Consider the following 23,650-nt stretch of genomic DNA (forward strand, 5'->3'; position numbering starts at 1 on the left):
AACGTAATAATAGATGGAGCATCTGTGGCCTGCCTAAGCTGAGCATCTTAAAAATAGAAACATGGATGTTGAACCTCACTTTGAATTCAAAAGGGATGAATCAGAACAGAAAAGAGCTGTAAGGTGGCGTTTTTTTTATTTTTTATTATTACTTATAAAGCTATATATGTTTCCTTTACCTCCATTTGACTTGGGTCGGAGAAACGAGGAATTCATTATTTCTTTCCTTTGGGATATATATCATTATCACTCCAGCCACAGATTGTTAAGTAAACAAGGTGACAAGACTCATCGGCTCAAAGGTGACAACTTGTTAATTGGCAGGTTAGAGAAAATAGGTGTGAGGAGGAACCAGAAAAGGGCAAGGAACTGTTACATACAACCTCGGAGAACCCAGGAAAGCGCGTTGAAAAGAGGAACTTTTCCGAATAAAGGAAAAGACGAAACAGAGACGTTTAAGTTACACAAGGAGGAGAGCGATGGTAATGAACGGAACATGAAGGCAAAAAAGGTCAATGTGGATGAGACGTAGTCGGATGAGAAATGGGCTCTGGGTTATGGAGAATGGAAAGGCAACAGAGCGAGAGAAAGAAAAAAAATAAAAGTGATCAAAGGAAGGATTTCGCAAAATGAACACACACTTGCACACTCACTGTCAGACCGAATCTTTGCTAGATAAGTTAATTCATCCTAGGCTTAACTGGATTACAAGCTCCATTAGGCAAACTTTCAAGATGCCCTTAAAATGAACCAATGAATTTTCAACGTTGTTGCAGATGCAGCAGTTGCCTTGGGATAAAATCTGGCAGCGAGCTACCAGAAATATCAAAAGTCGCTGGTTTGCTTCTCTAAATAAATGAATTATTATGTTGCATATATTTTGCCTGTTTTGACTGTCCTTCTTCTTCTTTAAAAAATACTCTTTGTTTGAAAACATTTTAAAGTCAGCCAGAGACTTTTTTTTTGATCAACTCATAGTGCTAATGTTAGCTTAATTAGCTAGCTAGCTAAAGTGCTACAAATCTTTATGCTTTATCTTTTCAGCTCTGAAAGCTTGGGTGTATGTTTCCAAGAATTAGGTCCATTTTTATCAGGAATGATTAGCAAACAGGCAACTCTCAGTATTCTGCTATAGTTTTCACATTAATTATATGTATCATTAGATAAAGATATATTGCATTTGCTGCGAATTTCAATGTTTGGTCTCTATACATAAAACTGACCAGACTTGACAAACTGAACCACCTCCATATGTGGGATTTTGGCGCCCATTAAACTACCTCATCTAGGGTATTTTGCAGGACTGTTGTACTGGGCGCCTTCAGCTACAAATAAATTTGTATCTGCTTGTATCTTTAACTTGTATTAAAATAAATGGTCGTAGCAATGAGTCATTGCTTATGGAAACTCAATGGTAAATGTGACTAGCACACTGAGATGGGATATGATGGGAAATAAGGTGGCCCATTCTCTATATGCTTCTCTTCTAAGTGGAGGGTTTGCTCTTTATGCTGAAACTTTCAGAAGGTGATTGATGATTTTAATTAAATGTAGGCACCCTACTGGGAGCTGACTGAGAGCTAGACTGCCCTCTGTTGGGCTCAAAGGACTCTGACGCCGATCCCGATACACCGGTGTGTGATTACCTTCGGTGACTCAGCCAGACAAGGTCTCGTTTATAATATCAGTCTGCAAGAGTAATTGTTCTTAAATAAAAATACAATACAAACACTCATGTCGCTTGGCACAAAATGTTAGGATAGACCCGAGCCTCTTACTGAACGAGGTTCTGAAAGGTCAAAATTCTGTCTTTCTTTCTTTCTTTTTTTAAAGATGGCTTGGCTTTTATGCTGTGCAGCCACTTTATCACAAAACACAAGGCACAGATTTGCTGCTGCAGTTCGCAAAAAGAAATAAATCTCCACTGGAACCACCAGCAAATGGCAAAGTGCATTTGCACCAGACAGGCTCTATCGCAGGGAATTACTGCTGTGATTTACTTTGCTGCTTGTTACACATACCAAGACCTCTGTCAGCACAGGTTAGGGCAGACTAGCTGGTGTAAGTAATGCGCTCTGACCCAGTTCGACATCCAAAGTAATTTAACGTCTGTTAGGGCAAATTTAAAGGTCTGCTTGTTTGGGATTAGTGAGTGGAGCTTGGTGCTATCAGATTAGACTGCAATGTATCAGTAACAAAGTGAAGAAATTGCTCCTGAATGACTTCTTCCTCAAAGATAGAGATGCAAAAATAACCAACGAGCCCATCAAATACACAACAGTTTCCTCCAAGAAAAAAATATAAATCACTGCTAATTTCTGGGTGACAATACTATGGTTATAGCTTGGTTATAGTTTGGTTAGGTTAGATTAGGAATAATACAATATGGGTAAAATTGGTGAATCTTTAATATGAGGGCTTTGTTGTTGTGTTTACCACTTATTTAGCTCAGATCCAAATTCACAACAACTGCTGATAATAGTCAAATGAAAGGTGGTTTTCTGTGTTAGATTCTAGTGTTTTGTTGAACCATCTAACGGCCCCAACCTCCTGACTAACTGGCTGATATAGACACACTATTTGGGTGCCTCACTGTGACAACAAAGGGTTAAACTCTGAGGCTGTACAAAAATATGAACGCTGAAGTGACCAGTCACCAGACAAGCTAGCAACCTGGTCTGGTGACTGGTCACTTTAGCGTTCATATTTTTGGATTTAGACTGCGTAACCTACGCACGTAACCAACGGCAGTGCCAGGTGTTTATACTTGTGCGCTCAAACTTCCGCCAGAATTTAGTTGAAATTTAAGTCGCACAAATTCAAGTAACTCCAAACCTCCTCAGTCAATCTTTCTTCGGTGCATCCTATTTTAATTGATCCAAAACAATCAAATTGAAAATTACTCAAATGGTGAAGCATGGAGGGGTTACATTTCTGGGGAGGTGCACGTCAGACTATGGCTGTCACCATAGCTACAGCGTCAAATTAATGCAAAAGAATTAAACCGTTGATTAATTAGACAATACTAGGTCAAAGAGACTCTGAACAGTAAGTTTTTTCTTCACAGTTAGTAGGAGTCAGACAGTACAAAGATGGCAACTGCCACTAACTGCCGCTTCAAAACTGCTTTTCAAGAAGCCTCTTTTGTTCCCGTCATAATCACTAGTGCCACTAGAGGGCGGTCAAAAAAAACCAAAAACAAAACTACACTCCATCCCATAAAGAGGGAAATAGGAAAACTTTAATTTTCTAAAACCCTCTCCCATCACTATTAATTTTCCAGAACCAATTATGCAGAATGAGATATATCAACTTAAGCTAATTAGCCCTTTGTGCATCTATTAAATTGCTTGTACATATTGTTTGGTCTGGTGTGGATTTTTTTTTTTTTTTTTTTGTGGCAAACTGCACACAGTGGCGCCATCAACTGCTGTTGTGCGTGCGTGCCCAGGTTGTAGCGTATTCTTGTCTTTGCGTTAACTGCGGCTTTGTGCGTGCTTGTAATCCACTGGGGTAATGTGAGTGCTTTTGTATTGTGGATGCTGGCTGGTATTCGTGGTGTCCTCTCTTTTGTTTTTTTTGTTTTTTTTTTTTCTCTCGAGGGGTATGCCGGGGATGTAAGCTGCTCAGGTCTGTGCTCAGCGCCAGGTGTTTCAGGCTCACTGCCCTCCATCTCATTTGAGGCTCAACAGCTCACTTCACGAACACGTGAGCTCATATCCATCCAAAAAACACAAACACAACTACCTCCACACAAAAAAAAACAAAAAAACAAATCACCGTCCTCTGCTTTCATTTGGTCTTTTTTCTCACCTATCATCTCGGGTTTCTCTAATCAGATGGCATCTGTTTCCTGCCATTTTTGATCCGCCCTCGACTCCCAACTTTCGTTCTCTTTGCTTCGTCTCGCTGTTTCTGCCTCTTTCTTCCTCTAATGACCTGTCTGCCTGTTCCCATTACATCTTCGCGTCGTCCGCGCTGATTCATCTCCCGGTTTCCCCTCTCGCTTCATGCACGCACATGCACCTGCCTGTCATGGATGGATGGAGGGGGGTTACTTCCATGCAGCTTGCTCAATCTGCTCTCTCAGATCTCAGCGGTGCGGCAAACACACACACACACACACCAGAGATGATTCATCGCAAGACTCCACAAACACTTTCGTAACACGTGAAAGCAAATAAAGAGGACAAATCCGACACGCCACCGCAACTTTGACAACTTCTTGCCCGTGTGCAGAAGCGCTTTTCTCTTACCGTGAGCGTGGGGACGGCCGTGACGAGCGAGTAGATGAGCACCGGGGGGATCTTGCTGGCTTCGTCGGGACCCGGGTAGGGCTTGGAGAAGGTCTTGTCGTAGCAGAAGAAGCCCTGGATGTGCACGGGGAAGGTGTCCGTGTATTCAAAGTAGTAAGCCAGCAGCACCGTCCCAGCCATGATCACCAGCTGGAAATAGAACATTATCCCTCGGTTAGGATGCGAAAGGAGCACGAGAGGTGAAGCAGAGGAGGTAGAGGCGGAGGAGGAGGAGGAGGAGCAGGAGAGGAAGAGTCCCTGTTCCTCTCACTCGTGGAAAGATGCATAGGAGATACAGACCCAGAGAGAAAGAAAGAGAGAGACGGGGTGAGATGTTCAGTGTTTAGACCCGAGACAGAGGGTGAGGGAGAAGACAAGAAATAGAATAATAAGAAATCTGCATGGAGGAGGCTTCTCCCGTCAAGAGATGAAAACAAAAAACTGAATAAAAGAGGGCTGCGCAGCTCCACAAGCAGCAAAAACAAAGAAGAGAGAGAGAGAGAGAGAGAGAGAGGGAGAGAGAGAGAGAGGATGGGAGGGAGGGAGGCGGGAGTGACGGAGAGAAAGGGGGGAGCATCCTTTCTGCTGCCGGCACTCATGAAATCTACTACAGTCGAGCTGTGGGTGTATTTGTAGATAGTGTGGGCTTGTCATACATGAACATGCATTAGGCCAGAACAGGGGAGTCAAGTGTGTTTCTGCAGCCATCACTTCTAATAAAAAAAAAACTTTTTATATTCCTTTCATACATGCTGACATCATTATTTTATGTTTTTCATGGAGTCAGAGGCATGTAATTAAGATTTTACTGTGTTAATTTTGCATCATGGATGACTACAAGAAAAGAATAAATCAAAATCTACCTAAAATGTGTTGCTAATTCCGTCTTTGACTTACAAATGAATAAATAATTTTCAAAGCATAGCTTCTGTGTCTCCAATTCATTTTAATGATCTGATTGGTGGTTGTGATGTGAACTCACAGCTTGTTTATGCTGCCCACCAGTGGCCAAAAAAATGAAAACAGACTCCTCATATAGACCCCTTCACAGTTTGTAAACAGTGTGACGTTTTTTGGGGGTGGGACTCCGCCCCAAAAAAACACTGTAGCATGTAAAACACTGTAGCATGTAAACGGCAGTTAGCATATTTCAATGGACTGTTTTGGTAAGAATGGACGAGGAAAACATATTTTAGAGAATATACTTATTCACTCACTCCCCGAGACGTGAGTGTTATTTTAAAAAGTTGAGTCTGACTGATGGGATTATATTCACTGACTGAAGATATTACAAGAAGTAAGTAAGTAATGCAATTCATGCTTGGACACCCCTGAAACATACAACTACCGTTGTGTTAGCTCGCAGTTAGAATTAGCACGTATCAAATACATGATCCAAATAATGATTAACTATTTCAGTCATAATTTAGTCTAACCTATAAGGTTATCCAGGCTGAAAATTATTTATTATGTATTAGATATTAACCTTACCTGATATCAAATGTGCACTGCAAACAGAGAGTTGTTGATGATTGTCTCACTCAAATCTTTTCTTTAAATCACGTTCAACCAAAGTTGTCTACAACTGGCAGTGGCTGGTATGCCATAAAATCTCAAGTTAGTGTTTCTGCTTTTGACACCACAAAATGCAGCAAGACAACATTTTCACGGTTGACAGTGACAGTGTTTGCCTCAAGCTTCCCTCTGTTTTGCCTCCAGCTAACACCATGAGATCACTGAAGGAGTATAGCAAACACATGTAGACAGATTTGACTAAAACCATTCAAACTACAGATTCTTAGTTTTTGGCAGTAAAAAGAAGGTTTATGGTGTTTTATCTTTCTGTGAGCAACACAGAAAGCTACAAATATTATCACTTTATAAAGCTGTATATAGCTGTACATGCATGCTAACATTAGCATCCATTTGAAATAAGGTTCCTAGCCACTTTCCTTTTAGCTCTCTTTTGGTATCCACCATCTCTCGAGGTTACTTCCACAGTAACACATTTAGTTTCAATCTCCATGTTGGGTTTATATAGAACGGCGCTGGACACAGGATCTTTCCCAAAAGTGTTGAACAATATTTGGCCTCCAGCACAACATAGACTACAAGTTCTTGTTCACTGGTCGTCGAGGTTGTCAAGTTTTTGTCTGTAAAAGCGTTATGAGACAGAGGCGTGATGAAAGTAGGCGCCCATAGCGGTAAATATGACCCAACCAATGCTAACGTAGTCAAACGAAAACGGGGTCATCAGTGTTTCAGATTATATTAAGGGTCTGAAAACACAGTTTCTAAAAGTAGAAAGACATCAGAATGAAAAATGTACTAGTGTGGATGTACCCAGAGGAAAACATCTGGGTCTTTAGCAGCTAATTATGCGTCTGTCTTTATGAGCTAGCTGTTAGCTCTCTAGGCTGCTATTTGTTGCTGGGCAGGTGGTGTAAAGTAGGTTTATGTGACATTTTGTTTGATATTAGAAAGATTCAACTAAAATTGCGAGTTGTTTAAATTATATAAAAAATCCAGATAATTGTATACAAAATACAAAAAAGGCGGAAATATTGCAGCTTTAGTGTTCAGGTCTAATATGATTAATAAGGAAAGATATGCGCTCGCTCATAAAACCATTTGATACAACACCCTCAGCCAAGACAAACCAATTTCACCTTGGAAAAAGGGATGAAATCAAGCTACCCACTCGTGTGGCATCAACGCGCACACACATACAAATGCATTAAAACATATAAATGTCTAACATTTGTATGTGCGAGTGAACGCCCACCGAGGCAAACATATATAAACGCTTCTTCTACTTTTTTCTTCCCTCTGTTTCTTTATTTGTATCAAATCATCTCTCATCTGTGCCTCCCTTGAGGGAGAAGTGCTTCGCTGTCTGTGGTTGTCATGGTGAGGGAATTACTGAGGAACTAGCTTTGTAATATTCATTATTTTTGGAACTTATGTTTTGAAAATATGTTTGTGCGGATTTCTGTAGAGCTAGGGCTGAGTTTTATTGCCCCAAAAAGTATAATTTGTGATATTTTGTGTATGTATGCCGTTGGAGGTTGTGGGCTGCACATGATGGAAGGACTTTGATGGGTTTGCTTTGGGCGAGAGGAGGTGTTTTAACCGCGTGACTCATAAAACCTTCTCTTGTATGCCTGTTTGATTGCGTCGAGCCGTTCCCATGCATTTCCAGAGCTTATTGTGACTGGCTCTGACTCACACTTGTGACTGCTAAACTAGAGGGAACGCCGCTAATTCTCAAATGCCGCCTTAAAGTCACACTCATTCCTTAATTACACAGCATTTCAAGAATGGGTGGAAGATTTGCCCTGAGGAAGTCCGTTGGACTGTGAGCACAAAATCGGCACGTCCAGCCGCTGTGAGACAAGACCCTTCTCTGGCTCGGTCTAATTTTAGGTCAAACCAGAACAAAAAGCAGCAGGAAATCAAGGGTAACTGTGCCAAAAGAATCTGCAGCTTTTAAAAGGATGGAAAATGGGGACTGAGGTGGCGGCGATTGTCCAGATTATCCAGTTGTACGCATGTTGCGTTTTTATCACCTCTGATGTGTGTGTGACAGCATCTTATTCACGCCCGGCCCTCCCTCCAGCACGCCTTCACACTCTTCCTCCATGCTCCTCTTCCCATTGTTCTTTCCCGACCCCATCACAAAAAAAAAAAAAAAACAGCAACAGAGAAAAGGGAAGGTCTAGAGAGGTTAGAACCCCGCTCTGGCCTATTTGAGCGCAGAGATGGAAGAGGAGATCAATACGGAAGGAAGAAAAAAAAGAGCCGAGGCTTGACAAGATGAAAGGTCACATTAAGACAGTTCAAGTTCGGAGCTGTCACTAGGAGACGTGGGGTTGCTTGTTAGCAGTATGAAAAGCGAAGACTGAGGAGTGTCGTCTTTTATTCTCCAGCTCCTGAGAGCATCATCGCCTTCCCCTGCCGCTTTGAAAATATACTTTCTGCTCGTCACATCATCAAGGCATTAGCACGACTCATTACGCACCGACATTATAAAGTAACTCAATTATTTCAGGTACCGGGAAGCTTATGCGTCTGTTCTTGAACAAGTCGTACAGAAAATTGGGTTTTCATTGACTTCAGTATGGCACTATGAAAAACTCTCTTCATTGATTAGACTAATCATGTCTGATCTACTTGAAATGAAAACACAGTGGGGATATACTACATTCACACATTTAAAGATGAGGTACCTTTATGTGTATGACTCTTAAATGCTCAGTAAATACGTTTATTTCACTTTGTTTACTGCTCTCTGGCTAAGTGAAAGTGAATTTGCATTGGTTGCGTGTGTCCTGAATTGCCCTACATCATAATTAAACAGTTTTGTTCCAACAGATGTGCACATTTTCATTTTCAAACAGCAGAGCTGTCAATTAATTTGACACGAGAACATTGTGCTGTCATGGTAATAGCTACCAAGCCCATAGGATGTTTTTTTTCCCTCACTCACAAATTCAGTCATTACAATTTGTGAGAGGATAGTTGGTAAAATATCAATAATGGAAAGTCACAGATTTAGAAACTGCTAATTGGATTCTAAAATCTGATCTAGCCCAGATAAGATTAGATGGTGGCACGTTGTGAAAGATCAGCTAAATGCAACGCCACAGTAGTTCTTTGTCATACAGATGCTAAATCCTGTGCAAGAGAAATACTCAGATACGCATACAATTTTGTGCAAATCAAATGAATCTATGTTGAGAGATTTTCCTGGAAAAAACATTTTTAGTAGTTAATGGTGTACTATCAAAGCTCTGTCTACTGGATAAGGGATCTTCTCATTCAGTCTGGACAGACAGACTAGCCAGCACTGTCCTCTATATGCATGGAGGACAACTGAGCAATTCAAGGGTACACAAATTTCACAGTTCAGGATGTATCATGTAAGCAGGGCCACTGCAAGCAGACATTCAGCCTGGGGCTCCGGGCTGGAAGGGGTTCTCCATATTGATATTGGTTCATATCAGTGACAATGATGGAACCCCTATAGACGCTGCTTTCTAGCGGCTTTCTAGGGACTCCCGGGGACTGCTGACATTTGGTCGGTAATCAGCGACACAACTTGAAACCCCCTTAGACACTGCAACAACGACACATTGGGAGTCTTCCTAATGGGGCTCCCGAGGTGCCTCTTGCCTGGGGCCCCCAGACTGTCTTGAAACAGCCCTGCATGTAAGACGTTTCATGTAAGATGGTTAGGCTGGGGGCGACGGACTGGAGTCTGCAGTCCTTGCCAAAATGTCCCAAATATTTATGCAGTTAGATAACATAAAATCCAATTTCACCTTCAGAATTGTACAATTCTCTGCTTGTCAACACAAATTTAGTTTGAATAAATGTAAAATAACATGTTACAAATAAGTCGGTCAAATGGCTTAAACTTAAAGGTCCACTGAGTAGGATTTAGGACATCTAGTGGTGATGTGGGGAATTGTACCCAACAAAAATACGTTGTACTTATCCTTCCCTTTCTGAGTGTGTGGTGCCCATTACATACTCCACAAGAAGCAAGAAATTTGTTTTTTGCTCACCTCGACAACAAGAACTAAGTTAGTTCATGCAAAGGAAGACCTCGTAGTCCCCTCCCACTGCAGCATATGTCACATGTGCTAAACACTGTGGGGGATACGGGAGATGGACGATGAGACATGCATTTCTTATTATTTTCGGATGTCGGATGTTCACAAATAACTACGAATACTAGCTGCTAGCATTTCCCGTTTTCTGCATTAAGCACACCCACTCCACGAGACCCCCACGACCCCCCACGAGAGTAAGTTCTGCCTGTTTTATGTGTTCACGACAAGCTGCAAGAACAAAATGACGTGAATTTGCAGTGGACGAGTCACAAAAACAAATTTCTTGCCTCTCGCGGAGTTTGTAACAGCCGTTAAGGATACCTATGGTGGCTCTAAAACTACAATCAGTGACTGGTTTGTCTATTCTAAATGTGGATACAACATGGCGAGCAACGTAGGAGATTATGTTACACACAAGATATGCAAGTCTCAAGAGCTCAGGCCAAGCAAGTCAAGAAAATTAACATCAAGCTACACTTTGTCTTGCTCCGAAAGGGCAACTGTATTCAGCAGGTACTCACCCTCTGAGAGGGGTCACATTCCCAACAGCACTACGGGATGAGATCTTGCCCTTTTCTCAAATGACTACCCTGTTGTACCTGTGTTATTTTCTTTTAACCAAACTGATAGATGCCTTTAAATAATAATATAAAAAAAGAGTATGCCCCAGAACCTAATGTATTAAAAACATTTTGGGAACCAGTCAAGGAAAACAGCAGCAAGTGAACTTAGAACTTGCTGCTGAACTAGAGATCTTAGAATAAGATCACTACCCCTGCTTCCTACCCCTGAATACAAAGCACGCTCACACGCATCTAGACCCTAATAGGAATAGGCAGCTTTACATGGTCAGTCATAGTTAATTAAGTATATTAATAGTTTATCAATGTGAGGTGACGTTTCTGTCATGATGGACTTGTATCTAATTATAGGTTTGCGATCTCTCTCGAGGCAAAGAGGACGTAGGTTTGTCCATTCGTAGCAAAGACAATACAGCACTTTGCCTTTTTTACCACTTTTACAATGCAAACAAACGCTATTACATTAGGAGCCTTGCAACGCCAGGAGCACAGCACAGTCCTTATTAGCAGTTTCATTTTGATTAGCCACAAGGGTGTGCTTTATACCCTGTTGCACAAATGCAGAGCAAACACAGCATGACAAGGAACCAAGCTGTGTAGCTCACAAGATGCATAAAGAGAAAGTGTTCCGACATGGTGCTACAAACTTGCTCGGTGGCTGTGGGCTTTGTCCTCTAGACAAGAAAGCAAAAGCATGCCGGCTAATGTACTAGTTTTATAGCCATTCACTTTGCCATGATTATGTGTTTGCAGGGAGGCTCCAGTAACCAAGGAGAGCGCACACCAGCGTACAGTAATTATTATTATAGTGTGCTAACTCTAGCTTGTGCGGCTATAATTTACCATGCTAGCGTTAGCTGGTAATCCTACTAGAACCCAGTACAAGCAAAGACTGGACATGAAAGATGAATATAGCCATCGACTAACAGTAAAGCCAATGCGGAAGTGGAGTGTTGGGGTGCAATACCAACTATCACCACTAGGTGCTGGCAACTAGAAAATCTCTCACAAAATACGGAAGTTCTTTTCGCATACATACGCCGATTCACTCTATTCCTTTAACTTCGCAGCCGACAGTCAGTTTCTGGATGTTCACTAGCTCTGGTTGGCTAGGTAACCCTCTTGCACATTGCCTCAAATGTTTCTAAGTCAAACTTTGTTTGGTGGACAGAGCTAGCTGTTCTTAACGTCATGGGTTTGCATTTGAAAATAACATTAGTTTCAATCACAGGCTTTAATAGTAAAATTAATTTTAAAAAATGTGGAGAGCTGTTGTGCGACAACAAATTTGTGTGAACCAACAAATTTAAAAAGCAGTCAGAGATATATTTTTATAGATATATTAAAAAAAGAAAACTGGAATCCAGGCATCGAAACCTTGGGTTGTGACTATTTCAGTTCCAACAATAAATAACAATAAAACAATAAAAGGAGTATTTGTGATCACTCCTCGTCATCCTTCTAACGTCCGGTCTGATGCTACAGTATTGTATGGCACATTACTTCTCAGTAAAGCTCTTAGCATTAGCATCTTTTATTTAGCTCCATTTACCATAACTGAAATGAACTAATACTAACTGAAACTGAAGCTAAGCCACTTAGCTTAGATCCAGACTAGTTTGTGTAGATCATTGTCGAGTCCAGTTGTCCTTAATTTAATCTGACAATCCACATTTTTCTCAGTCTCGCTGTATTTACTGTGATATATATATATATGTGATTTTAAATCCATTCGTTTGGGGGACTTGTGTGAGAGATATTAAAAAGAAAAACATCTCAAATTATGAGTCAACCACCAATTAAACTGGGTCTAAATATCTTATGCAAAAGAAGAGTTGCATTACAAGAATGTAAGTGTCTTTTCTACAAATTTAAAGGACCAAGTAGGCGATTAAAGGTGCACTTCCCCTTTGATAGACAGTTATATTTTGCAGGAAAGCATACTACCCTCTTCCTGTGCTGTAAATCAAACACACTCATAGAAGCCAAGCGGAAAAACATCCAGCGCCGTACCTGCCGATCTTCTATTCCTTTACTCTTAGTTCTTTACATTTAAAACAGTAAAGATTTATTTATTTTAATGTTACAATTTGCAGCGCTACAACCTCCAGTAGTCGTTACTCTTGGTAGTGACTAACGGGGATCCAGATAAATAAATAAATGGGATGAGCAGCAGCGACGAGGCTCTAACCAGGGTCATGGTTCCCGCCCGTCTTTCTGTGTTGTTCTGGTTCTCGGGCGGTCCTCTCGTGTCCCTGGATGCCGTTAAAGCCGTGTTGCCTGAAAGAGCAGTTTTGTGTTTTACCGACGGAGGATTTAGAGCAGAAGGGCGGACGAGGCACAGGGGTCCGCCGTTAGACACATGCTGTCCATTAAGAGGCCTACCATAAACGCACGGTACACTGCACCTGGCCGGTATGTCAGGAGTCCTGGAGGAGGAGGGGGAAAAAAAACAAAAAAAAAAAACAATAGAAAAATGAAGGATGCTGAAAAGAAGACAAAGGAGGGAAAATTGAGGTAAAATAGAAAGGGAAGGAGAATGTGATGGGTAATTATGTGGTGTAGACAGAGAGGGTGGGTGCTGGGGAACAGGTGCAACATTTGAGGTGTAGTCGGGTAATGTTACCACAGCTCTATTCGTAAATGTTATTTCTTCTCAGACTCATAGAAATCTCGTTTCCATTACAGTTTTTTTGATTAATAAAAGCGATATTTCTGAAATTTCGATAAAGTACAATTGTGATTTGTGTTTTGCGGACGAGCTGCGACTCACATAAAGTCTTGCCGATACCTCACAACTGGGAAATGCGAAAAAAGAGTTTCTATTGCACTTTTGTGTTAAACTTTTATGGTCGATGCGTATGAAAAACCACCTCATGAGAGCGTAAAAATGTTTTAGCTTTAGATATTTGAGAGGTTTTTTGAAATGTAGGCGTTTCCATTACCATTTTTTTATTGCGATATTTAGGTTTTCCGCATTTCAAGCAATGACTGTATATACTATGGACAAACCCATCATGATGTCACCCATTCTGAACCTCAAAAATGGACATGGACGTTGAGACCCGCCCACCCTGTTAGCTCAGGCCTGTCAGTCAAAGCAGGAACTCTCTTAATTATGCAGAATTTTAAACCTTAATAAAAAAAAAAATAAACGAATGAGTTAGAAATAAATTGAAATAGTGAAATAAACCATCGAGACCAAAACCAGGCTGTAAACCTGTTTAATAATGCTGTAAATTTGGGCTTTTTAACATGGAGGTCTATGGCCATTTGCTCCCTTTTGGAGCCTCAAGTGGTGACTTGATGAACTGCAGTTTTTTCCACTTGCACCTTTTTTTTAGGTTTTAGGTTTTATTGCTCAGACCTGGAGGTTGACACTTGATTTCCAGGGGTAATGGAAATGCAGCAAATACAATAAATATATATTTAAAAATATATATAAAAATGTCTAATCAACCAAAGACGCCACTGTAGTAGCTTCGTGGACACCCCAGGGGTCACTGACACTCTGTTGAAGACCCATGAACTAGTCTGTACAACCCCTTATAGATAAAAATCCACATGCTGTCAATGTAAAATGCAGTCACATTATAGAAGCTATGAATTGCTATATGCAAATGGAGTCATAGTTACTGCAGTACACATGACAAAACAGCCCTCAGCAGTTTTCAAGCTCTTCAATGTTAAAGCAGAGACAGAACAAAAACACAATAGGTGGTGTATCTGATTTCCTCTGCTTCACTTTCCAGAAAGGAACATGTTTGATATTGGAAGACGGTGACCCTGTGTTGTTTTGACAGTGTGTTGGAGTCTCTTTCTCTGACTAGGTTTAAAGCCAAAAAAAATAATAAAATAAAATAAAATAAAATAAAAAAAAACTCCCACCATCCAATACCAGCGCCAGTGCAACCACCAACACCACCCACGCACCCACTGCGCTCCCACTCCTGTTTCTTCCTTTCACCTCTCCACATTTCGTTTAACAAAAGAAATGCCACGACCCCGTTCCACACACAGGAAGAGTCCCATCGTCCTAATGTGGGCTATCTCGTTTGAACTGGAAACCAACAGGCGGACGGCGCTAACTAGAGCTTCGCAGCAGGAGCCGAAATAGCTCAGTGGTCTGTGCTGATCTCTAATCTGTCACTCTAAATGCATGAGAGGCTTCCCGCTGAGGCCGGGACTGATGGGACTTGGAGACGGAAAAAGAAAACCCCTCCAAATGCTGAAATCTTGAAACAGACACAGACGCAGCAATCCAGCTCCTCAAAAGCTGACCACACAAAGTGTCGTCCAGGCCCGTAAGAGTGTTTTATGATGCTTAAAGTCTCCATTAAATTAGAATGAGCGTGAGAATGGTTTTGATATGATACGCATCCTCCACAACAGCATCTGGCCCATCAATGACAAAAAAAAAGTTGTTTAGTAGATGTTTAAAAAGTATTTTTTTTCTGGAAAGCGATTGAGCAAATGTTGATGACTCATCCTGCACTTTAGGGCGTAAACTAATTGTACGTCCGATGAAATACTTTCTCAAAATGGCGTAATTTCGTTCTCGCAGCTTGTTCTCAACACATCAACCGGGTAAAACTTTTTTCTCGAGTGGTGTCTGAGAACTCCTCAGTGATTGGTTGGAAATCTAAAGTGGGCGTGGTCAATGCCGAAAAGAGGAAATGCTAGCAGCCACTCTGTGAGCTCCCAGATGCTAATATTCGTAGTATACACGGATACGATCATCAAAATGACTGGCCCACATCTGAAAATAATGATAAACGTGGGTTTCGTCGTCCACCTCCCGCATAGTAATTTCTAATAATTGTGCAGGTTATTTGTGATTTTATTGGCCGTGTTGAAAGTACAAATTGCACCGCAAATTGCCAACCACATGTGATAAAACTGCAAATCTGCATCTTTATGATTTGGGGCAGTGTTTATATTTTTTTTTCTGAATTTTGTTTGATTGGAGACTTTTTTGACTGTGTTAATAATCAAAGTTTAGACAGATGTTAGGATCCAGATGTTGCCTACTAATGATGTGCGGGTCGATACTGAAATATCGATACCACGTCTTTATGCTCTAACATCAATTCTCAAATCACTTATCGATCCTACGCCTGAAAAATGTTGAAGACCCCTGCTATAAAGCATTGATGACTCCTCCTGCACTAGGGGGCGTACGCTAACTTTTACATCCCATGAAGCTTTGAGAAGCTAATGAATCAGCAGCTTGTGCTGATCTGAATACACTCCTTCTTATTATCACTGATTCAGCATGAAACCCCAGAAGTCTCAGAGTCTACATTTAATCTGGATTAATGTCGGCGTAGATCAGCCAAATGCGTTCGCCGCCTGCCTCTTAACGGTCCATTCTCCCTGCGCCGTCGCTCCTTCCATCGATATCTTGCTTAAATGATGACAAACAGCGATATTAAAACAATGATGTTTCAAAGCTGGCTCGTGAACCCAGTCCACACAAACACCCCAGACGGAGGAGAACCTGATAAATAGGCTTCCGCCGGCAGAATAAATGGCTTTTGTGTGAAAATGACCCTGGAACGCTTGTCAGTCGTTTGCAAATGAATGAAAACGAGGGCTGGGAAACGGCGAGGTGGAGTGCTTGGGAGTGAAAAATGTGGCGCGGTGGGAGTTGGAAAGAGGACGTGCCTGAGCCAATGGCGCATTGAGATAGATGCTGGAGTCCCAGAAGGGAAAGACACAAAAAAAAGAGGTGTTCGGGGAATGAAAGAGGGTGAGAGGATGATGGGATAGGGCTGAGTTGGAGAGTTTCAGCCAACGTTTCTTTTGTGTGTGTTTGTTTATGAGTTGGGGAGAACAAGAGATTTATTTTCTATTGTATTTAACTTGAAAAACATGGCTGAAGAGAAATAAATCCAATGGGACGGGAAAAAAAAGAGATGACGGGAGCATTCGCTTTAATCGCCCTTCTATTCCCCATTAAAAAAAAATCATTCTCATCGCACAAAGTGCTTTACTAAACAGATAACACAACAATGAAGTGTGTTCTCCGGTGCAGGCGGATACTCACCTCTGCAGTGCACACTTCACCACGGGAGGGGAACTCTGCGTGTGCACATTACAGAGATTACACTGCAGCAAAAACAGCCATTACCGGGCAAAGCCCCCCCCCCCCCCCCCCCCCCCCCCGAGCTCCACCATGCTCCGAGTCTGCCGAGTCATTCAGTAATCAGCGATCGGCGTGTTATTCACTCCTCATGAATAAGCAATGTCAGAGACGGAGTCAGAGCGCAAAGCAGTAATTAGAAAGGGTACGGTGTGGTTGATGGTGAACTGTTCGTCATGGGTGACTACATCGGCGCGGGATGAATCAGATTTTAATTTTAAAGTGTTATCTGGTCAAAACACCATAGTTTGACTTGAGCTCCAGATAGCTGCGTGTCTGTGGGGAAATGTCTGGCTCTTTAGGCGCCAACTGTTTCACTATGTTCAGCAGGCCGGTTGGAAACTAAAAAAAGAAAAAACAAAATTATTTGTAGTAGTAGTCGTTTTTTCTTAAGGCTACTGAAACGACCTGCGTTTATGCAGCGTTTATGCAAATCTCCTGCTCGGAGTTAGGATCATTAGCATATTGCCTGATTAATCTGACCCCATGAAAGAGTCTTTTAACTGAAACCACAGCTTTTTCCCCCTAAATCCACTGAAGTAATTTAGCTGAAAGTGCATAAAGAGAGTCACTGTCCCACCTCAGCTCCACCCACGCTGCATCTTTTTATCCCGTTTTTAATTTGCCAAGATGGCCGACGACCACAGCCACCACACTGAGCTTCAACACCTCTCTTCAGGAAACATCACCAGTGGCAACACAGTGTTGTCAGTGGGGGGTCTTTGGTCCCATGGCTTGAGGGGAGGGGCCTCTGTGGATTATCATTTTTGGGTGGGTGGTACAAGTAACATCTACACAAACACCAGGTCCCAGCAGAACACTGAGTTGTAACAAGATGGTCAAAGTTACTTAGTTCTCCTGGTCATAATGTTGTGGCTGATCTAACTAACCAAACTAATTAAAAACCAAACCGAACTGAAAACGAAAACTGATATAAAAATAAAAACTAATGAAAAGTACTAAACTCTAATGGCTGTATGGTTAGGAGACTAATGAAAAAAAAATTAGCGAAATGAGAGACTCATATTCTATTATCATTTAATTGAGGGCAGATTTAATAGTTTTCAAGGGTTTTTTGTATCACAACATCACGAAGTACGAAAAAAAAGCTGCTCTCGTTGACTGTAATGTAATTTGCGTAATGACACCTCAGATGCTCTGGATGATCACGTCTTTGTTCGAGCGGATGCGCTACCTCCGCAAGTTCCAGGCTGTATGTGAGCGTTTGATTGTGTGAGGAAGGGTCGGCGTTGGATCAACTGAGGAGGAGACTCCCCTTCCCCTTCATCACCAAACACATCGGACTATTTTTAGAGGCGGAGGAGTCAGCCCAAGACGCTGAAGTGCTCTAGGTCTAATCTCCGCGTGTCACTCAGGTGTTAATGAGGCCCGTGAGTCTGATGTGCACGTGCGATGACGCTCTCCAGGAGGATTATTTTGTGTGTGTCAAAGTGAATTAAGCGAGAAAACGGCGCACTGGTGATGGGTGCGTCGAAACTCCCGTTGATAGATCGGGGTCAAAACTACGGAAAAAACACCGAAGAGCTCAAAACAAAACTTATTGGAGAAAACTTGAGGGAGAGCCTCAGCTGTGTTACAGCAGTGCCCCCTGGTGGAGGAATTAACGTCAAGCAAAGAATGTGCAGCATGAATGTAAACAGATGCAGAATATTTGTATAGAGCTTATTAACCTAGTAGATTCAGCACAGATAGATAGATAGATAGATAGATAGATAGATAGATAGATAGATAGATAGATAGATAGATAGATAGATAGATAGATAGAATATACCAAATGATATAAAAAATGTGCAGTAAATCTGGATATAAATATATGTAAATATTGTGTACAATTAATAATTTAAGTTAAAGACAGTATATGAGTTAATTATATATATTAAAAGTATAATGTAAACATATATTTCCAATGGATACATACAAATTGCCAGCCAGACTCAATTCTGAGAGAATATCAGTCTGGTAAGATGCAGTTTGGATTTCATTTTCGAGCGTGTTTCAACCAATACAGAGAAGAAAATAATAATAATTTGCACCCAATTGTATCGTCCTCCAACCAATCAGAATCATTTTGCTGTAAACAACTCAACTCTGTCTCTGATTAACTCGACAGAGCGAACACACAAACTTTCCGTTGCAAAATCTTTGTTTCAGGTTGACAAATTGCTCTGGGAGAACGGACGGAGTTTCAAGGACTGTTATTTATTTCCCAGATACAATCGACATCATATTTTAGCCTTTCACATATACTATGAAGGCTAAAATACAAATTACACCTACTGCAGTGTGACCAAATTTCAGCCAATATTAAAAAGTCTCAAACAGCCTCTGTACAGACCGATGAGAAGAGCCATAAAAAGTGTAGTGAGTGGTAGATCGTAGCTTTAATGTTCACTGCTTCACTGGTCTGGATAAGAAAGGAAATAGAAACTGCATTCTCCATTACACGTCTTCATTCGAGTGTGCAGCAGATTAACTTCAAACACACATTCTGCCCTCGTCTGCGGATGACTAACAAATAATAGACTGAAAAAAAAAAAATTAGAGAACTGGATTAGAAGAGGAGCCGAGATGATACGCGGTGAAACGGGATTAAAGATAAACTAATGAAAGGCGGCGACGATATCCGGAGTGGCCGGCAGAAATGTCGCCAATAGCTGAGACCAAGGAGAGGTCTCGCACTGTAAAACGGGAAATGATGGAGCAAAATGGAGGGAATTGGCGAGCCACGCGGAGCAAGATGGCTGAGTGGCTAGCTGCGACAGAAAAGGTTGTGACTCGTGATTAGGGCCGGGAGGATGAAAGGAGTCGGGAGAAAGAGAGGGGAGACGGAGAGGGAGTGAGTCTGGCTGATTGGTTTCCATGGTAACTGCTGATGAGGTGATGTGTGCGGCGGGGGTAAATAAAGGAGCGGGTCCTTCTGGCTCGGTATGGATCGCCGTCACCTCACAACCACACGCAAACACATAAAAGGAGGTGGAGGGCGAAGGAGTCTGGGGGGCCGTGGTGGGTTTGATAGGCAGTTTTTTCATTTCATGGTTTGTGTAAAAACTGATCAGCCACAACATTAAGACCACGGACAGGAAAAGTAAACAACATTGACCATCTTGTGACAATTCAGTGCTCTGCTGCATAGGCATGTCCATACTATTTTTAGTGGTGCTCAAGCATCTTTTAACTTTGACAGCATCCCTAAAAATAAGAATCGGAAAAAAAAAGGTCTGTCTATGTTAAGACGACTCTTAGGCAGGGTTGCCTATCTTTATTGACCTCTAAAGCTCTGACCCTAGAATCGCCCCTGTTCTGCTGGGACACTTTTTGTTACTTAGACACGTAGCACCCACCTAGACCAGACCGGACACCCCAACCTCATAGCAATGACACTCCTTGATGGCAGCAGCCATCCCCAGCACACACAAAAACGGCTTAGGAACAACTCACAAAACATGAAAAACAGCACAAGGTGTTGACCTGGCCTCCAAATTCATTAGATCCCAAACTGATCAACCCATAGGACCCACTAACAACATCCTATTGCCAAACTACACAGCACCCCCCCAGAAGTTCCCATGCCCATTCTCTGATGAATCAAAACTGTTTTGGAGGCACAAGGGAGACCTACAGTACACAATATCAGGAGGGTGGTCATAATGTTATGCCTGATCGGTGTATGTATCCATAAGAAATTAATGCAGATAACCACAACCGCAGAGTATGCAAACAGGAGTATAAATCAAACCTGAATGCCTCTTGCTGTTGTGCTGACAGTAATCACTGTAGCAGCTCACAGTCAATACTGTAATCTCGTTTAAGGCAGTAGAGTGGCTCAGTGGTCAACACTGTTGATTCACAGCGAGAAGCTCCAGGGTGCCAAACCTTAGCAGCTCAGGTAGCACTGAGCCTGTGATCTGAATTCCTCTGAATCGCTAATGGGAGTGTGAGTGGATCTCTGCAGAAACGTGCGACACGAAACGAGTTGTTAAGTAGAAGCGGAAAGATACAGATTTCAAAGGACAGATGCATAAAAACAGTAGTGGTAAATGAAATCCTTTCTTCGGCTGAATAGATTTCTTCCATCGTTTTCAATCCAGAACTTTACAATTTTCACCTCTTAAGTTTCTGATTATATCATCATCACCGTGTGACAGATATAAAACCTGTCTAAAACCTAAAATGCATAAAAGCCTACCTACTCGTTCAGCTGTCCAGCTAAATAATTTCCCCCCTTTCATCACTGCACTTGACTGCATGTAAGGCAAAGGCAATATGTTCTAGATGTAAGAGTTAGAAAGCTATTGTTCTGCAAAAAAAAACTTTGATGCCAGAATGGAAATTAGACCTTCAAAAAGAAAAGAGAGCGTGAGGGAAAGCTCTGTGATGTTGTCTGCTCGACGTCAGCAGTAAGAGAAGACTTTCAAACTATTCATATTATCAGCGGCTCAGTGCTCTGACTGCATCAGATCAGATTAGCACATTATGGGTGTGTTTGACCCATCCAAAATTAAATAACCCCGATTGTATGGGTTAGGTTCAGAAAATTTCAGCTGCTTTGACGACAGTGAACATCAGCGTCATCACATTTTAAAGAAACCATAGAAAAAAACACATCGTACAGGACAAAGGAAGTCAAAAAAGTATCTGCTAAACATCCCCAAAACAGCAACAACAATTGTGTGGGAGACATATAGTGAAGGGACCTCATGCACAGGTCTTCAATAGGGGGGCTGCGACCCTTAGGGGGTCCATGGGGATACTGCAGGGGAAGTCGCAAAATCTTTGGAGGAAGATGTTATCTTTCAGTCAGCACTTCACTCATTCAACAATACAGGAGCCGTCTGAACACACTAGTCGGTGTCAATCTAAGCCTCCTGCACACAGTAGTCCCCGCCCCTATCGCTGCTGAGCCAATCATGAGGCTGCATATTACACTCTGACTCTGACAGGTTCCCCGCAATTGGCCGAGAACCAGGTGAAATCCCAGAAGCATGCTGCCAAATTAGCAGAAGAGAAGCTAGCCGTGTAGCTAGTTCCCATCAGCATCCATTCATCCAAGGTAAATAGCACTAGGCTGAGTTTAATATTGAACACATATAGTAGGCAGGGGGGTCCCTACTGCAGATTTTACTGTGTATTATAACCAGAGGGACGAGTGTTTCACAGTCATGCTATCCTGGTTCCTCCTCAAGAGCCAGGAAGACACAAAGTGTCGTGTGGACAAGACTCAATGAAGTTTCCAGGTAAATCGTGGCTAACTATATAAAAAGAAAACTTGCAAGAGCTGCTGAATTATGAAGAACAACGCCTTGAATGCTTTAAGTACTCCATCTGAAAACATGACGGTTTAGTGTCTGGACTGCCTGGTTTATCTAATCAGATTACAGACCACCGATTACCTCACCAGTTCATGCTTTTCTCCACCTCAGTTACAGTTTGGTGGCGGCTCTCGGACTTCCACCGCCCTGTGAGTCATTTGTCCGACCGCCCTCATGAACAATGCAGAGCGCGCCTCCCACAAGGGATGAGGCGGTACGTGCGCGAAGTGCATTAGTGTGTCTGTCTGAGTGTTCGCGGCCTCCCGTGGACAGCGACCTTTTTTTTTGCGCGATCTGTACGACACGACTCCAAATCCCACGGCGCGACAGCCTTAAAGCCCACTCTGTCTCTGCCGCGACATCCGCAAGCACCTCGATGAATCATGCAGGTCACAAATACGCCGAAAAAACTCTCGACACGCCAACAGAACAACTGTAGCCACTTTACAGAGCCTCAACAGCCCCCGGTGCTGGAACAGGGCAGGGTGTATGACACAGTGAGAATGTCAGTGTGTTTGCAGAGCTGTCCCAGACTCTAACGTTCAGCCTGAAATATTTAGGCGCACAGGTACGAGGAAAGTGCATCGAGCTGGGAGGTTAGATCGAGCTAAACCTTCCCAATAGAGGGTATCTATTGACGTCACTGCCACGTGGGGCCACGCCCCCCTGAGTGGCAAAACATGGTGAAATGTAGCAGTAAATAGACCGGGAAAAATGTGGATTATCAGATCAAATTAAGGACAATTGGACTCAACAAGGATCCATACGAACTAGTATGGATTTAGAAAAGTTTCAGTTAGTTTAAGTTAGTTTTAGTTCGTTTCAGTTATGATCAATGTAGATAAATAAAAGATGCTAGTGCTCAGAGCTTTACTGAGAAGTAACATTAATATTACCTGACACTAAATGTGCCTGAATTCCAGTTGTTTCTTCATAATCCAGAGATTTATAGCGATTTAGAGCTATTAAAGCCTATGACTCATACTAATGCAGCTTATCTCCCTGCTCAACTGTCACTTTTTGAAACTCGGTGGCCGTAACCATGGAGCTTGCTGTGATGTCATGTGCAGACCCTCTATCGGAAATAGGAAATTACGTGATGCAGCATCGGAAGGAAACCTGTCGGTGATAACTTGGCACGTTCAAGCTGCTTACCTCCACAAACAGGAAGCAGGGAACGATGGAGCTGCTGCTCTTCACGCCCGACTTCTCCTCCGCTGCCATCCTTCTCCCAGTTGCCTTTAACGTCCCGTGGAACCGGCCCGACTCTCTATCTCCTTATCCTGAGGAAAAGAGGTCAGAGAGCAAGATTAAGTGTAATCCATTTACGACAAATGAGATTCAGGGGCTTTCCTTTATGTGCCGTTCCCTCTCTCTTTACAGTTTACCCAGCATATTGTTTCAGTGTCACCTCTTCATTGTATATTTATAGTTGTATTAGTGAATATTTTACACGTGCACTAAAAGTGAACTCATTTCTTGGCACTTTGGGATATTTGCATTTTACAGCCGAGTTCACCGAAGCAGCATTTCTTTTGTTAAAAATTTTAAGCGTTGTGCAGCAACAACGGAAGAAGAACAAACAGTGAATAAATAAACTCTGAAAACAGGTGAAAGAGTGTGAAACAGCCCATGATACAGTAGTGCAGTTTGTACAAGTACACAACAGTCAGTTTACATC

The 23,650-nt window shown here is 42.1% G+C and overlaps 1 protein-coding gene across 4 annotated transcripts in view; it reads right to left on the reverse strand.

Moving 5' to 3' along the window:
* The window catches only part of plppr2a (phospholipid phosphatase related 2a), a 48,363-nt gene that overhangs the window by 18,937 nt on the left and 5,776 nt on the right, over positions 1-23,650 (reverse strand). For 3 of the 4 annotated variants that reach the window (XM_047572422.1, XM_047572423.1, XM_047572425.1), the window contains exons 2-3: positions 23,125-23,252; positions 4,257-4,445 (exon numbers count right to left, since the gene is read on the reverse strand). In XM_047572422.1, the coding sequence (XP_047428378.1) occupies positions 4,257-4,445; positions 23,125-23,193 (258 nt within the window). In that variant the 5' untranslated portion in view covers positions 23,194-23,252. Of the gene's footprint in view, positions 1-4,256; positions 4,461-23,124; positions 23,253-23,650 lie in introns of those variants that run through there. The other variant, XM_047572424.1, reaches the window with a different exon arrangement.

This window comes from Mugil cephalus, chromosome 20 (assembly GCF_022458985.1).
Source record: "Mugil cephalus isolate CIBA_MC_2020 chromosome 20, CIBA_Mcephalus_1.1, whole genome shotgun sequence".
In the NCBI taxonomy this organism is placed as follows: domain Eukaryota; kingdom Metazoa; phylum Chordata; class Actinopteri; order Mugiliformes; family Mugilidae; genus Mugil; species Mugil cephalus.